General features: G+C 36.0%; 1 protein-coding gene across 1 annotated transcript in view; it reads left to right on the top strand.

The window, feature by feature from the left end:
* The first annotated feature begins 29 nt into the window (after positions 1 to 29).
* LOC134536083 (small G protein signaling modulator 3 homolog) overlaps positions 30 to 17,118 on the top strand; it is a 31,894-nt gene continuing 14,805 nt past the window's right edge. Inside the window, exons 1-9 of the mRNA XM_063375615.1 lie at positions 30 to 402; positions 2,574 to 2,785; positions 3,811 to 3,909; positions 4,981 to 5,144; positions 6,128 to 6,338; positions 8,663 to 8,793; positions 9,886 to 10,119; positions 11,110 to 11,204; positions 12,382 to 12,527. Coding sequence (XP_063231685.1) covers positions 334 to 402; positions 2,574 to 2,785; positions 3,811 to 3,909; positions 4,981 to 5,144; positions 6,128 to 6,338; positions 8,663 to 8,793; positions 9,886 to 10,119; positions 11,110 to 11,204; positions 12,382 to 12,527 — 1,361 coding nt within the window. The 5' untranslated portion in view covers positions 30 to 333. The remainder of the gene's footprint in view (positions 403 to 2,573; positions 2,786 to 3,810; positions 3,910 to 4,980; positions 5,145 to 6,127; positions 6,339 to 8,662; positions 8,794 to 9,885; positions 10,120 to 11,109; positions 11,205 to 12,381; positions 12,528 to 17,118) is intronic.

The raw sequence follows: 17,118 nt of genomic DNA, 5'->3' as shown, positions 1-17,118 counted from the left end.
GATTCTCTTGGGTTGGTTAACATGCTTTCAAAAATAAAATTTAAAATAAATGAATGAGCTATGTAAGTCACGTATTGACAGTTGTAATGAGCTGTTTTATCAATATGGAAATACGTAGGTAACTGAAAACTAGTTATGTGGCTTGCTGGGTGCCGCTAGAAAGCTCGTCATGGTTGGCATCGGGAATTGCGGAGTGCATGTATGAAATTGTCAACTGTCAATTAATTTGGCCGTGTGTCATTTTGACCACGGTCGCAGAAGATCGTGGTTGACAAATGTCAAAATCATCAAGCTAAAAAAAAAAAAAAAGTATTTGGAAAACAATATTGAAAGATGGATATAGCCAAAACTTTGTTTGGTAACAGGCCACATGAAGGCTATGCAGGCAAGGAAGATTATAATGTAAGTCAACATTCATGTTTGGATGAATTGAAAAGCCTTTTAATTTTGTGCATGTGATTATTTTTATGAAAATAATTTTTTAACTTGTGAAGTACATCGCGTATACGCATTCATACTTACACTTAATTACGTATACATTCTTATAAATATATAAGTATTGCATATGTTAGACTTTGACAGGTTGTAATGCTATGCAAATGAGAATGGAATTCGATTAAATGTCACAGAGACAAGAATTGTGACGTTTGCTTGGCGAAGAGCTGCAGAAAGGGAAAAGGCTTGTTCTTCAATGACAATGACACACAAGTGGAGACAATCTTACGGAAACTGATTGCCTACAACGGCACCCATGCAGACACTGATTCATGTGTATTAGCTCTGCAATGCCTAAATCTTCTTCTGTTTACGTTACTCTGCGAGACCAATATAAGCAGAGTATTTTGCCATGGTGGAGGCAATTTTCGTTTCACATTTTATATGCAGGAAAATTTGTTTCAAATACAAGAATATTTAGCATGTTCTATCATGACTTAAGTAGTGTGTTGTTAATGTTTTTTATGTAGAAATCCTGGCCATGAAATGTTCTTGTATCTCAAATTTTTTTCAATTAAATTATATTTTCATAACTGAAACTCTTTGGTTGCCACTTGTGTTTCCATGCATTGTAGAAGCGGCAGACGGATAATCTAACGTAAATATCTTGCGGGTTTGTAATCTGTTTTCGTTTTTACATTTCCTTATTGTGTAATTGGTTTTTAGATAGTATGATGATTATCGGTATCTGGGCTGAGAGCAGCAACTGCAAAGTGTGTAACTGCTTGGGAGGGTTCTGAAAGGGGCTGGTAGGAGGGTGATGGCTAAAGTGCACACAACATTGGTCAGGCTGATGCTGGAATATGTGGCAGTATTATGGAGCTCGTAGCTGGTGACGAAGTTGCGTGAAGTTGCATAAATGCTGCAGAGAGCAGCGAAATAAATTATTGGTATTTAAGGATGTGGGGAGGAATAGGAGGAAAAATGCACCTGCCATCTGTAATAGTGACAGATTTTGGGTGGGATGTACAGTAGCAGGGTTCCTACACTTTTTTAATATCCTAAAAAGTCCTTAATTTGTCTTTGATTGAATGAGGCCTTAAAAGATCTAAAATTTCTCTAATAATCCGTAATAACTCTTTAATAAAGACATTTTTGTTGAAAGTAATGGATGAATTCAGTATTTTTTTTTTTGCAAATGCTTTGCATATGCGCATTACAATTGGTGAATTTCGGTACATGTGATTAAATTTTAAATATAAAAATTGAGTTTGTTTGTCGATTTTTCGATTCTTTTGTATACCACCTTTGAACTAAAAAATGTATGTGTTTGTTTTACTGTATTGCTGTAAGCTTATAAAGTGAATGTAATTTTATGATAGCATTAAATATTGGGGCTTAGGTTAGATATTTGTTCCAGAGATAATTCTGGACAACTGATTGATCTGCAAGAATTGAACTAAACAAAAAAAAAAACATTTTTTGTGCTTTAACTATTTAAAGTTTTTTTCCTTAAAGAATTTTGTTGTATTACAGATAGTCTTCTACCTCTCGAAGGTGATGAATTAAGAGGTCCTTAGAAACTCCTTAATTCTAGATTACACAAGAGGGTAAGAATCGTATGTAAGGGATAAGGTGGAAAGAAAGGTTGATGAAGCTGTTCAGGAGAATGTTTTTTTTTATGGTAGCAGAGACCTTTAGTGGAATTTCAAAGGGTTTGAAAGAAGAAATTTAATATTTCATTTTCAAAACTTCCTGATTATGCTGCCAGTGTGCCTGTTTTCAAAATATTGCGACTATTTCATCTTATAAAGTATACTGATTTTGTCAGAGTAATCTTTTTAAACTTTTGTTGTATTTTTGAACATTATAATTAGGAGTAAATGAGGAAATAAGCTGCTTCTGTGAAAGAAGGTGGACTAACAGACAATTTTTATTTTCTATAGGTATCTAAAATTCGTGGTTTTTTACTAGCTTCAGCTTGTTTTTATTGTGCGGAGTCTATATCTTAAATTTGTATATAGTGGCAGCATATGACACACTTTCTCGTTATCTGATGCTCAGAGCTCTACAAAATAATTTATTTTTTTATTAATAAGTAACTGATGAATTGATGACATTGCATGTCTGCTACGCAGGAGAAGGTTCAGACGGCGTTCTCGGAGGACGAGGGGGAAGGAGACACGGTTTCCATCGGGGAGGTGGCGGAGGGCGTGAGCATCAAGGCAGACGGCGTGACGCCGTCCCCAGGGGGCCCGTTCTCCGCCCTCACCCCCTCCATGTGGCCACAGGACATCCTGAGCAAGCTGGGACAGCAGCCGGACGACCCCAATTCCCAGCCTGAGTACAGGTGTGTTGCATTTTTCTTTTTCCTTGCCTCGACATTACTTTCACATAAACACACTCGTCACCGACTCACTGACTGACTCTGTAACGCTGTACAGTGGCGGATCCAGGATTTTGGTTTGGGAGGGGCTTGACCCAGCTGAGGCTAGGCTTTATCAAGGCAAACACTAAAACAATAGTGGATCCAGATGCTTTTGGAGGGGGCTTGAGCCCCTTAGCCCCCCCCCTCCCCCTCCCACTGGATCCGCTACTGACGCTGTATGAATTCTGTTTTCTTGTGCTTACAGTGTAACATTTTCATTGTTTCTCCTAGCATTGCTGTAGAGTCCGTGGTGCAAAGATAACGTGCATGTGGGCATGGCGTCATATTTTGACGAGGCTGACAGCTTGACAGCATTTTTCGTTGATAAAGTAGTGAGCCTTGGCTTAGTTTGCCACGTTTTGACCGTGTATATCCGTTCAATATAATTCAATTTGTTGGCCTCCACCTGCAAATATGAATCTACCAACCACTATTTGGTCAATTTTCCAGCGCTGATTATAGGATTAAATTGATCGCCAATAGTTGTTAAGGCACATTTGAATTTTAGCATGCTAATGTTTTTGCGAATTCTATTTATTTGAGCACCTTCATATGAATCTCACTGCCAATATGGTTGCCATTCTGGTGTATATTGAATCGAATCCACAGCAACGAAGATTATTGAATGACATTAGACAATTAACATACAATGTTGTTTTTCAATAGGTTCATTAGAAAAATATTTTTGTCAAATATTTTTTTATCATTTCATATATATCAGAAATATTTTTCATTTGCACAATATTAAAATTAATTGAACTTTTTATAAAATATTTGGTGTATATTAAATTAAAGCTTTGTTATACTTATAATTTTTCAACAGGCACCCTTATAACGAACTAGTTACATTCATAGAGAGTTAATACAGCCAAGTCTATTTTCAGTCTATACAGGCTGTCACAAATCTGTAGGCTAAAGTAAAAAAAAAAATACTGCTCTATTTGCAGATTTGATGAGTTCGGCTTCCGCGTTGAAGAAGAAGACGGACCTGAACAAAATTCAAACAAACTCCTCGGGATACCATTTGTTGAAGATCCACAACACAGGTGAAGCCATAATATTGTTTTGAAGTAAGACTATTCACTTGTTTTAATTCACTGTTAATGTGGAGGTATAGACTAAGCAGTACAAGCTGACTGAAACCTCATTAATTTATTACAGTGTTAGGTATTCACCTTTAAGTAATCACAATGAGTATAGTTAAGCCCTATTCATGTAGTAGAAGTTTTCATTTATGCTGTTATAAATTAATGGCAGACATCATCCAGAGAAACTAATGCTTAAAAGTCTTTTTTTTTAAGTAGCTAAAAGACTACATTTATATGAATGTGTTTACAGTTTCTCTATTAAATTATTTAATATTTAAGATTGTTCAACCAAAACTGGTTGAAGGTTATCCACGTTAGTGTCTGTTGGCAGTCTGTCCAAAAATTTCCCTACATGAGCATATTTGGGTAATACCACAGAGTATCTGCTTCTGGAAAATAAGGTTAAAAAGTACTTGAGTGAAAAGTTTGTTAGGTAAGCTATATTTAAAAAAAAAATATTTAAACGTTGTAAAAATATTTAAACTCTAAAATTTTACAATTTATTAATGTGGCCAGGGGCGTAGGAACCGGGGGGGGGGGGACAGGGGGGCCGTGTGCCCCTGAACTTTTTGGGTGGAGGGGACTGTCCCGTCCCCCCCCCCCCAACTTTCTAGACCGTGATATTTTTATTTTATTATATTATTCTGCCCAACTTTATTTGTAATTTCTTCACTCATCAAATTTTATCTTAAGGAAACAATAATTAATTTTTAACATCAATGTATCCAATGGTTAGATACAAAAACTGTTTAAAAAAGCGCTATTTTGCACTTTTAAAATTGAAATTTTCCTGTGGAGGAGGGACCCCCCCCCCCCCCCGCCGCATCTTAGAAAGAGGGGAATGGGTTTACATGACATCAAAATCACAAAATCATTATTTCTCCCCCCGCAACTTTATGAACACAGCTACGCCATTGAAAGGTGCTACCCTAATGTAACCAAGCTTTCGTTTGAGTTATTCACCTTACTTGCCATAAGCCGCTACTCTGAGATATTGCCGTAGTGGGACAAGGCTCGCCTGTGGCGCAGGCTGCAGTGGGTGGCGCACCTGGAGTTCAGCCACAACAAGGAGGTGTGCGACCTGACCTGGGACAAGGTGGACGTGCGCCTGCCCCGCACCGAGAGGCTCCGGGCGATGGTCCACGCCGGCATCCCGCACTCCCTCCGGCCGCAGATGTGGCTCAGGCTCTCCGGTAACTGGGGACTCCTCCCCCGAGTGCGAGCGTGGATTTTCTTTAAATTATTATTCAGTTCAAGAATTGGTCTTCGCCCGGTGGCAAGTCATTTTAAAAAATTTTTTACACTCCTGTTTCCTGGGGCTTCCCCCCCCCCCCCCTTCCCCCCCCTCCCCCCCCCGGTAAGTTCTAGCAGCCAATATTTCATCATCAAGCCCATTCAAAGATCCCCCCCCCCCCCCCCCCCCCCCCCCCCCGTACTCAACCGGGAAAGAGTGCTTCTCTCTCTAGCTTCCCCCCCTCGAACACTTTATAAACAGCCTCTCCGGTAGAGGTCTGCGAATTTTTTTTTTTTTTACAAAATATTCAATATTCGTGGGTAATTTGATGTTCGATATTCGAGTTGGCATTCAGAATTTCAAGCAATACACCATGTAGGACTCGTTAAAAAAAAATAATAATATTTTAAAATATGTAACATTCAGGAATTTAGATTTGTTTTCTGCAACATTGTTTCACACATTGTTTTTAAATTTTTTTCAGATAATCAATGATTATGATGTAAATATTATTAATAATATTAATTTTATGGATCTAATCAACCCAGCAAAACTACTTTTGTACTATCATAAAGATTTATTTTTTAATAACCTATGGGAATTCTTAATAAATTCAACACTGATAACCTCTGAAGTTTACTAGGTGTGTTGATTTTTTTTTTTTTTCATATCTATCCTGTTCCCATTCTCCAGGATGTTTTGCTTTTAACATGTGACATATAAATAAAATTACAATATATGTATTGGTTCTAGAAACTTGGCGTGTGAAACGAACATTTAAAGAGTTGAATGTTCCATAGTTCATACTTTTAATTTCATGTATGTATATTACTTTATTTTCGACCCTTGAGAACTGTTGTCAGGTTTGAGATGCTCTTACTGGGATTGGACCCGTCGGTAATGGTAGTGGTGGGAAGTGACGGTGCGGGGTGTGGTTCCCAGGCGCCCTGGAGAAGAAGCTGTCCTCGGAGATGAGCTACAAGGACATAGTGAAGGCGTCAAGCAACGACGCCCTCATGACCTCCAAGCAGATCGAGAAGGACCTGCTTCGCACGATGCCCGGCAATGCCTGCTTCAGCCACTTCAGCAGCACCGGGATCCCGAGGCTGCGCCGGGTGCTGCGCGGGCTGGCCTGGCTCTACCCGGACATCGGGTGGGGCAGGGGGCGCTCCCGTTCCCCGACGCGTCCCCCCCCCCACTGTTGACACCCCAGGGACAGTCGCGATAAAGCATGTCCGAGCACTGCCTAACACTGAAAAGCAGTTAATACACCATATAACACTGAAATGCAGTTGTCATGGAATTAAGTAGATTAAACCGAAACTTAATGAAAAAAATAATAATTTATCAATGTTTTATTTTAGCTAAGTTGCTATAATTTTTTTCTTGTTCCGTCTTCAGTTGTGTTCCCCCCCCCCCCCCCCCCCCCCCCGACCACCCTTTTTTGGAAATCCTGGAAGGGAGGGGTCCGGACCCCACGTATCTCCCTCCACACTGGCTACATCCCAAATCAGCTAATTCACTCCCCAAGATGGTTTAACGGTAGGATCAAGCATTTCTCAATGAGGCAACGTGTGGAGACCCGAATTCCAGCATGTTCCAAGTTGTTGAGTGTATTGTAAAAAAAAAAAGAAAATAATTCCCAAGCGGCATTGTGCGGAGCAAAGTGGCGGCAGTGTTGAGTTGCTTTCCAGGGGACCTGGGTTTGAATCCCAGACTGGCAGTCCTGATATCCGTTTTTTTCGCGATTTTTCCCGGGAATCATTTTGGGAAAATGTGTGCCATGGCCTGTTGCTTTCTCAGTGTCAGTTGTCAATGTCGTGTGTTACAATCTGTAATGATCTTGCTGTCATAGAGATGTTAAGCTCAAATGAGTAACGTTACTAGAGATGTGTAAGCTAGGATATTTTTTCTGTGTTTGCTTTTCTCAAAAAATTGGAAGATTTTTATCATAATATTATTTGTTTAGGTAAATATATTAACGAATAAAATTTTAACCTTAAAAGGCATTAACAACATTCTCCGGTCACCATAAGTGTGTAAATATTTGGTGTTCAGCTAAACTAGACTGAAATGCAAATACACTACCTAATAAAACATGGTGTTCAGATTCTGAAAAGTCTAGGATGTTGGCATTGGTCAGGGAATTCATTTGAAATTCTGGTAAAAGTTATGGAAATTCACTAATGGTAGTAGTTGGAGGAAAAATGCGCAGTTTGCTATATCGTCCAGATTGTGAAATAATTTTTTTCCTTTTTTGTTTCATTGCATAGGCATATGCATTATACAATGGCATATATGAAGTTCTGTTTTTATTTTGATTTTTGTTATATAATTCTAAGCCAGCTATGGGAATGGTGCATGCTGTATTTTCGTTATTCGTTTCAAAAAATCTCAAAATAGGTAAATTATTTTGAAAAAAGAAAATAGTCTGGGAAATTTGAAATTCTGGTCAATGAAAGTCAGGGAAAAGTTAGGGGTAGTTTATTGCAGATTTGTGTGGCCATCCTGGAAAAGAAAAGGTCACTCCAGGTCAGTAAAATCAAAGGAATTTTGGGAATGTTTGAATTTCGAGATCTTTAGCAACCCTGCATTGAGGTTACACAGTGGTGAGGGGTCTGTTCGCTAGCCTCCTACCAAGGTGATCCTGTTTTGTTTCCCAGCAGATGGTCAGACTTTGTTTTTCTGCAAGGTAGAAATGAGGTTGTGTTTGCAGTGGCTGGTAGGTTTTCTCTGGAACTCCCGATTTCCGCCACCCATCCATTCCATTAATGCTCCATTCCCAACTCATCACCTCTCATCATATCTTATGACTACAACGTCGGAGAGACAAGCATTCATACTTTTGTTTATTCGTCCATCAACAGTGCAAAATCAATAAAGTTTTAATGGAAATACTTAATGTGCATATGTGAAATGTAACTTGCTAGGGAAAATAAATAGGAAAACTGTACTGAAATAAGGCAGTGGGAATACTAGTTTTTTGATGCGATGCGAAAATCAAATTGAATGTTTAAAATACTTGCGAAGTCAAATTCCAAATAATGTTCTGAGCAAAGCTGTATTTCACTTTTTTGATCAAATACAGGATTGAAGTAAAAAAAACGTCAATCACTTAATTATCCATCCATCAACCATGCAATAGCAATATAGTTTTAACAGGAATACTAAAAGTGCAAATGTGAAATGTAATTCGCTAGAAAAAAAGAAAATCTGTACTGAAATTACATTTGACAGCAGCAATAAAATCTGAAAAAACTAAGAATGCAACCTTGCAGCCTAGGTTAACAGCCTAAAAACATCTTAATATGAGAGCTCGATTGATTCCGAATTGCAGAATGTGCAATACCATGCAAACTTGTTTTGGGTTTTAAGTTATATTACCCTTAATATGGAATGAATACGTTTTTGGCATAAGTTTTGTTTGTCTTGTCTTGTCTTAAAGTGAGTTTCATTTTGTGTGTTTGGGAACCACAGGTACTGCCAAGGAACAGGCATGATTGCAGCGTCGTTGCTACTGATGATGGAAGAGGAAGATGCCTTCTGGATGATGAGCACCATAGTGGAAGACTTACTGCCTGCATCGTATTATTCATCCACACTCATTGGCAAGTATTTCTCATTTGAATCATCAAATCAGAAACTAGGCAGCCATGCTCTTTTATTAATAAAACTATGAACCCATGAGTTACTGTACTGTTGCCAATTAGTAAGGACAAGATTATTTGATGAATTGCGATAAAATTGAAATATCACCAAAAGCTTTTTAATATATCGTATTACATCACGTAGCACCAAAAAGCAAATTGAATCAATAAATCAAGCAGCATCTAACCAATACTTAATTCAAATCAATACAAAAAAACTTAATTTTTCAATTTAAACAATATTATTTTTATTATTTCCTTGCAAAGTTTGTATTAAAGTGCATAGGTCAGAAAAATTAATATAATTTGTTTGATCGCGCATGTCTCATTAGTCAATTTTACAATTCAAATGATCAAAAGATATTTTATTTGTTCTAAATGTATCTGTTATTGACAAAACTTATCACAAATTATTTTATCGAAATAATGCAGTATGTCAACATTACTCTATTTTGGTGTAGTAAGTATTTCAAAAACATAGTTTATGACAATAAAGACAATAACACTGAAATCTTCTGTTTTAAAAATTAAATTGAACTAAAAATAAAACCATAAAATCTTGTGTCTATCAATTAGTGTCGTCGACTTCTTTATATTAGCAGTATAAGTTCAAAATTATTTTGTGAATGGCATACCTCTTGAGTCAATGAATTAAAATCATAGCTGCAGTTAGTAGTATAACAATAGAATAAACACCAATGAAATTATTATTTTTTTTTAATCTACAATCTATGGGTAGTTGAATCATGTAATAATGTTCGCAGGCTTTTCACAGCCTTTGTCTGAAGTGGCTTGGCTTCTGGCTTGTAGCCGTGTCCTTGACGAATAATTCGCAGACGTTTCGGCCGACGCTGCAGTCGCCATCGTCAGAGTAGGTAACTGCTCCCTGATGATGGCGACTGCAGTGTCGACCGAAACGTCCGTGAATTATTCGTCAAGGACACGGCTGCAACCCCTGAAGCCAAGCTTCTTAAGTTGAATCGTGTAGTTGGAACGTGTCTCCAAGGTTTCAGTGCACGGATCGGCGCGAGTGAACGAATGCGTGCGGCGCAGGTATCCAAGCCGACCAGCGGGTGCTGCGCTCCCTCATCTCGAGCTTCCTGCCCGACGTCGACCAGGCCCTCAAGGAGCACGACATAGAGCTGTCGCTCATCACGCTGCACTGGTTCCTCACGCTGTTCGCCTCCGTCGTCCACATGAAGATCCTGCTCCGGATATGGGACCTGTTCTTCTGCGACGGCTCCTTGGTGCTCTTCCAGATAACCCTCGGCATGCTCAAAATAAAAGGTGCACAAATTTCACAGTTAAAAAAAAATCAATTTCTAATTATTAGTTCTGAACTGAATCCGTGCAGGTGGTTGATCTCCTCAGCGGTTTGGTTGTTATTTTTAACTTTTGTTGAGCGCACTTTTGAGTTATAATGGCTGTGTAAGGGAATATTATTTTAGAGAATTTGTTTAGTTTCAACTTTGTGGATTTGTCCACGCGTCCGGACTCGCCACCTTTCCGTTTGTTCCGTTGGTGCATTGTGTTTGAGAACGTTGACATGACGCTTGGAAAATTGTACGGGGCGGAGTATTAAAAGACTACAAGTAAATAGCAAGGGCCGTGGAAATACCTGTGGTTGTATTAATTGACTACACACTAAACTACCCGTGAAACCTTAAAGGCAGGAGACAAGTGCGAAGATTACGAACCTAACACCCTCCTCTCCCCATCCGCACGTCTTCTATCCTTACCTATAATTCTTCTCTCATCCCCCATTTAGTCCATTTTAACACTGGTGGTGTCAGAACTTTCATCATGTTACATTGCCTGATAAACATCTCTGCTTCGGCCTATTACAAGTGTAACCAATTTTAATCCATTTTTGGTATTTGTTAACTTAAATTGATTATATATAGTTGCTACAATACATCACTTCAAGCAAATTCAGACTTGCATATTGCTTATTACTAATGTTAATTTGAAAGGTTTGTCATTTCTAGAATTTTTCTTTGTTCAGTGCATTTATTTGAGCGATTATTGTACTTTCATGGTCTATTTTAATAAAGTAGCAACTTTTTCATGTAGTGGTAAGGAGCAGCAGGCCTAAACATAAAAAGAATGTATATACATATATACTTGTAAATTATTATTTTTTAATCAGAAATGGTTGAAAATAAGGCAAGTGTTGTATTATATGATAAGCATTTAGGTAGTTTTTTTGTACATTATATTTCTTTTTTGTTACTGTACAGTTTAGTTAACTAATAATCAGTGTGATTTTTTAAACAGAGGATGAGCTGAAGTCTTTGGAGAACTCTGCGCAGATATTCAATGCACTTTCGGATATCCCTGGTGACATTGAAGATGTCGACAATCTTCTTGAGGTTGGTTTTGCCTTCCATTTACCATTATTCGTTGTGCATTCTCGTCGCACTATGGAATTGCAGTTGCCTGGGCTGATATTTGGTAAAACTTAGAATGGAAAAAAAAAATATTTAACCAAAATTCATTTATGAAACTAAACTATCTAACAACACGAATTACAAACTTTGAATTAAGTGAAGTCCGATAGCCCTTAAGTATTGTATGCAGTAACTAAATGCAAGGGGTGTGCAAAGATCTTTTTTATTTTTCAATTGGAATTGAAATCGAAGATCAATTAAATATTTTGTTACATTAAGAAACATCCTTTGATACAATTTTCAACACTTAAGTTGGTGTTTAATCAGCACATCATTGATACCACACACAATTTGAATACGACAGAAAATGCCTCAAATATGACAGCTGCTAACTCGAATACGACAGCAACTACCTCAAATATGAAAACCAGCGCCACCTTGAATGTATAATGACAGACTTTAAAAGGGATCGTCCATTAATCACGTGAGGCTCAAAAGGGGGGGGGGGGGGGTCGGAAAAAAATCACAAAATATCACAAGGGGTGAGGGGGGGGGGGGTGTAGAGAGATATCACGTGTAATTATTTTTTCGCCCGATTTCTACAAAAACAAAAAGTGACGCGTGACCTTGACTCGCCGTAGCCAGGCAACAATATCCCCGCCCGCCGCAACATGAACCACCCGGCTCGGCTCGCCAATCGCCGGTAAGACTGTGATTTTGGCGCCGAATACATGCGTAAATCACATACAAGCCTTTCCCATATTATTTTTTATGCCAGTGAGAATAAACCTGCAACCTTAAAAAGTGTGTCTGGACATTTTTTATCACTGTGCTTAATTTTCCAGTATTAAATTAGATTATACCTATATTTAAAGATAATATTCTGAAATTTTTAAAAATGTGTTGTATCAAAAAAATTTCACGTGATTTATTGGTGGGGGGGGGGGGGGAGGGGGAGAGTCTAAAACCTCACCACAAATCACTAAGGGGGAGGGGGGGGAGTTAAAAATTTGCTAAAAAAAAAAAATCATCACTTGATTAATGGACGACCCCAAACCAAGAATTTCTTAAATTGAAATGTAACGTGGTCGTAGGGGGGTTTCGCACGAACAGTTGTTGTGCATGGGAGTACTCTCTTGTGGGGGTGTGTGTGCGCCAGGTTTCGTTCCGCGTGGCGGCGTCCCTGAACGACATGGTGATCGAGACCCACCGCAGACGCCACCTCGCCTACCTGATGGCGGACCAGGGGGCGCTGGTGGGCAACCCGGAAGCCGCCCCCAACCTGCCCAAGCAGCACCTCAGCAGGTTGGCAAGGCTTTTCTTCACCGTCATTTACGCCCTGTTTGGCTTTCTGCTGGGCGGCCGCTATCGCAAGCCTTGAGGACGCCCCTACCATTCTCTTGCTGCTTCTTTCTTTTTTAACAATTTTAAACATGCATGTTTGTGATGATGCAGTCACAGACGCTTCTCGGCAGTGCTTTTGCATAGTATTTTTACTTATGTAACTTGTGCATTGCATTATTTATTTTTTTTATTTTTTTTATTTTATGGAGCATCAGTTTTAAGTAGTTCGCTTGTTAAAAAATGCTCGCAAGTCAGTATTTTACTATTTTTTTGTAGCTTTTTGACTAACCTGTGATTAATACAGCTAATACTGTTTGATGCGCATGAATTAATATTTCTTTTTGCATGTTTTAATCATTTCTTGTAAAAAATGAAGTGCATTGAGGCATTAGTTGTACAAAGTATATAACTTTGTGAGTTAAAAATTTAATTGTTTAGTGGTGAAATATCTTTTAGTACACTGTAAACTTTTGTAAATAGTTTTTACCAATAGACTTCCAGTAATTTTATTTTGTTATAAACCATTTAGAAAATGCAAAATAATATATTGAAGCTTATACATTTCTAATTTTTAAAATTGTTTTTATGCATTAACCCAAAAAAAAAAAATTATTTATCAACCTCTGTATATTTGAATGTTAAAATGTAGTATTTTATTAGGTGCTAGCATTTAAATTTTAATTAGTATAGTCTAATTGAAAATCATTTTATTTCCTGATTTTGAATGTTATTGCTAATGATTGTGCATTATTAAAAGTGTAAATAGTTGTAGCTGTTGGCATTATGTATGAATTGCAAATGTCATGAATTTTTGCTTTAATTTGTGTTGTCAGCTTTGCTTGTATGGTGGAAGAAATAAAAACTTGTTGTTCTTAATAATATTGATCATTTCTGTTATCTAGTGTTAACTAGCACATTAGTTGGATAAGTGTTTTTGATTCCCATATCTTTTTTTATTCCTTTCATTTCATTCACTTGGTGCATTAAGCCATAAATGTTACATACATACTTTTATCAAAGTTTCAGTATTGTCTTAGTGGCTGGTAACTTATCAACTTTTAATACGTACTAGTGCCTACAACCTCTTCTGTGTATAACTTATAAATTAATGCACACCTATGATTCAATGATTATGTTTATTTTATAAGTTTACCTTATTTGTCTGTGCAATCAAAACACTTAATCCAAAATAATAAAAACATTTAACAGTCATAAAAAATTAAAAGCCTTAGTGAGACCACAAAAGTGTGTTGTATGATATTATTACTCTTAAAATTATAAAGCATGATTCTCAACAAAATGTACCACATTAAAAAAAAATCTTAAAACATTTTTGATAGCAACATATTCAGCTGGTGTGGCTTGCCTGAAAAGTTTTTTTCATAATTTGATCTTTAAAAAAAAAAACACTTCTTTTCCCATCAAACTGTAACTTGGTACACCTGCCTCTTCATAGTAACATATCTATATATTTTTTTAAATCAGGAAGATAGATAGTTTATCAAAACAGTGGTAGTCATATTAGTTTTTGCCATTAGATTGTTTGCTAGTAATTTTTCTGGTCTTAAAATAATGTTTTTTTTATAATATTGTGAATTATTTTACTGGTAAAATCTAAGTATAATTAGACTGATCTTTGTATCCAAATATTATGATCACATTTAGAAAGTAAACTGTATACAAACAATTTAAAAACTTTATGGCTTCAATTATCTAGATTTCTGCAAAGTTTATAAACTTTGCAATAAATGCAATAGTGAAAGTGCACAGAATGCACCCAACACAAGAAAATCACCGTTTATAAAACACAAAAGCCACAAGACGTTGCCAACATTAATACATATTATAAATTGTAAAACTGTAGAAAATAATTAATATGTAGTATGAACACGTATGAAATTCTCTATTTTATTGAAATAGGTTATTTTTTCACTGTGCTAAACTTTTAATTTTAAGAATGATACTTAAATAATTTATTGAATTATCCTTATTTCAATGAGATATTTTGACAAGCAACAAATACACTGTTGCTACCCTACCTATGCTGATCAAAACCCGTTAATTATGTGGATTTATTTAGTGTCTGGATAAAATTTAAAGTCCTATTTATACTCCACTCTCTTATGATTAATTTATTACAGTGAAACCACCCCTTCTTTGGTGTGGGTAGACTTAATTGGTATCTCTACTGCTGGTTGGTCGACAGTAATAGAGGGGAGTGGCAGAAAAACAGTGAACCAACCATCCAGACAAAGCAAAATTATAAATGTTTGCAGTCTAACGACCAAAAGAATCTGCAAAATTTCCTGGGCCGGAAGCCATTTCAGGGCAGCACTGCAGCAGTTGTTGCGAGAAAATAATTGCCTCACCTCCGCTGCTAGCAGACAACTCACTCTTAGTGTACAAAGATGACTTAACATATAAAAAAATAGCATGCTACTTAATGAATAACTACTAATGATATTAGAGGTGAGAAATTCAGTGGTATTATGAAGAATTTCCAGTGTAAATAATGGCTTTGGACTGCTTTTCGATTGCTTTAATTTTTTAGCGTAACATGTGGAAAATTTGTGAGATTATTTGTATCTATGTACTTAACAGGTTTTTATTTTATTTTAATTATTACAAATTCATGCAATGGGTAGGGATAAGATTTTATGGATTTATGTTTAGTCATTTAATTTTTTAAACAGGAGATATTGGTATTATTGTTTTTATTTTTATTCGTTATCTTTTTCACAAAAGTATTGTATATATTATTCAACAAATATGAAACTAAAATATGTGTTAGTACTTTACCAAAATAGTCTCATTTTGACTGACACAGTCAAGATGCACTTATACAACAAAATCATTAATAATAACAATAAGCATGTCTAGAAAATAACTACTCAGAAAAATATATCAACAAATTTTCCAACACCATTAGTGTAAAAAAAAAATGCTACTAATAAATGAGATGCAAGATCAAACAACGTAATTTTAATTTTATTCCAATCTGTTTAGTTCATATATTTTGGTACAAAATTCATGCTGAATAAATTGCATCCAATGAATTAACCATCATAAAATCTTTGTAATTTGAGTTAAGTTTTGTTAATATTGTTGATATTTTTAGTTACATTTCGGTGCTAAAAGGTCTGTTAATTTGCAGTTCGATGTTATAAGTATATTGACACTCTTTGCAGTGTTATTTTGCTTTTATCGCAATTGACCGTATAATCTTTTCCTTTAGCAGTGGGAAATAAATCTTCAATTCAAAATAAATTGACTGTGCTAGCAGCTGTATTTTGTAACTCGCAAAGTTCCGTGGTACCATTTGCTGCATTTTCCAATTGAGGAAAGTGTGAGCCCTGTTCCACTGGCATTAGAGCCTCTCTTGCCTTTGTAAGAAGCGAGTCCTGACCATACATATTGACGCTAACACGGTTTCCAGCATTTGGAAAAACAATGGAAACCTAGTAGGTGTCTGCAAATTTTTATTTGAATTGAATATCAATTTATTCACAAATAGCAAATATTTTTCTAATCAAATTTCCACCTACCCTATAGTGAAATCTATTTTTTTTTTTTTTTTCACTCTTCACAGGAATCCAAGAAAGTTTGATGCAAAATACAGTAAAATTAAACTATAATGCAGAAGTGTAAATGCAAGAAAACAACACAAAAACCTGCAATACTTTTACATAAACCAGTAAAATTTTAATTTTGAAAAATGTTTTGTTGGTCCAACTGCTTGTATACATAAAACTAGAGAATTTTTAATTGTTAATCGTAATTACAGATATATAAAAAATGTATGCACAATTTGCCAAAAACAAATACAAATTTCTCTCTAAATCTTAGCTTCATATATGTTACTTTTTTTCATTTATTCTTATGTGAATGAGTTCCACTTTGTGTATCTATTGGTAGAGACAAGTTATTAGGATATTATTTTCAGGCCAATCAGGAGATTTCAGTGTTGTTATTTTTATTATATCTGTTTATTAAACAAGAGAGCATATTACTAAACAAATATGATACTTAAATGTTCCATGATCTAATTTCACCAAAACAGTACCATTTTGACTGATACATGATGCACTTTTTTAAATATGATTTGTAATAAGTATGTCCAACTTTTCGGAGCAAATAAAATAAATCTGTTAAGTATTTCTGTGTTTGAAAGTTGTTCCAAGGTCTTAATGTAAAAATGAGTAACTAATAACGCTTACAAAATTATAAAAGTAAATTTTTTTCCTATATTCTTTATTATATTGTGGTACAAACGTCATGCTAAAAAATTAAAAATTACTTTCATTGAAATTTAATATCTAAAAGATTATATATTTGTCGTTAGAGTTAGGTTTTGATTGAAAATGCTGATTAAGTTTCATGATTGTGGTGTTTTAACTTGAATTTCGGTGTTACGTTGTGTATTGACAATTTTTTTGGTATTATTTCGGTTTCATAGCAATTCACCATATAATCGTGTCCCAATCTATTGATAACGAATTAAAAAAAAATTGACATGTAATTTTGAATTGAATATCAAATATTTTTTTTAATA

This window comes from Bacillus rossius, chromosome 10, assembly GCF_032445375.1.
Source record: "Bacillus rossius redtenbacheri isolate Brsri chromosome 10, Brsri_v3, whole genome shotgun sequence".
Classification (NCBI taxonomy): domain Eukaryota; kingdom Metazoa; phylum Arthropoda; class Insecta; order Phasmatodea; family Bacillidae; genus Bacillus; species Bacillus rossius.
The sequence above is the reverse complement of the archived record's forward strand: the minus strand, read 5'-3'. Positions and strand labels throughout refer to the sequence as shown.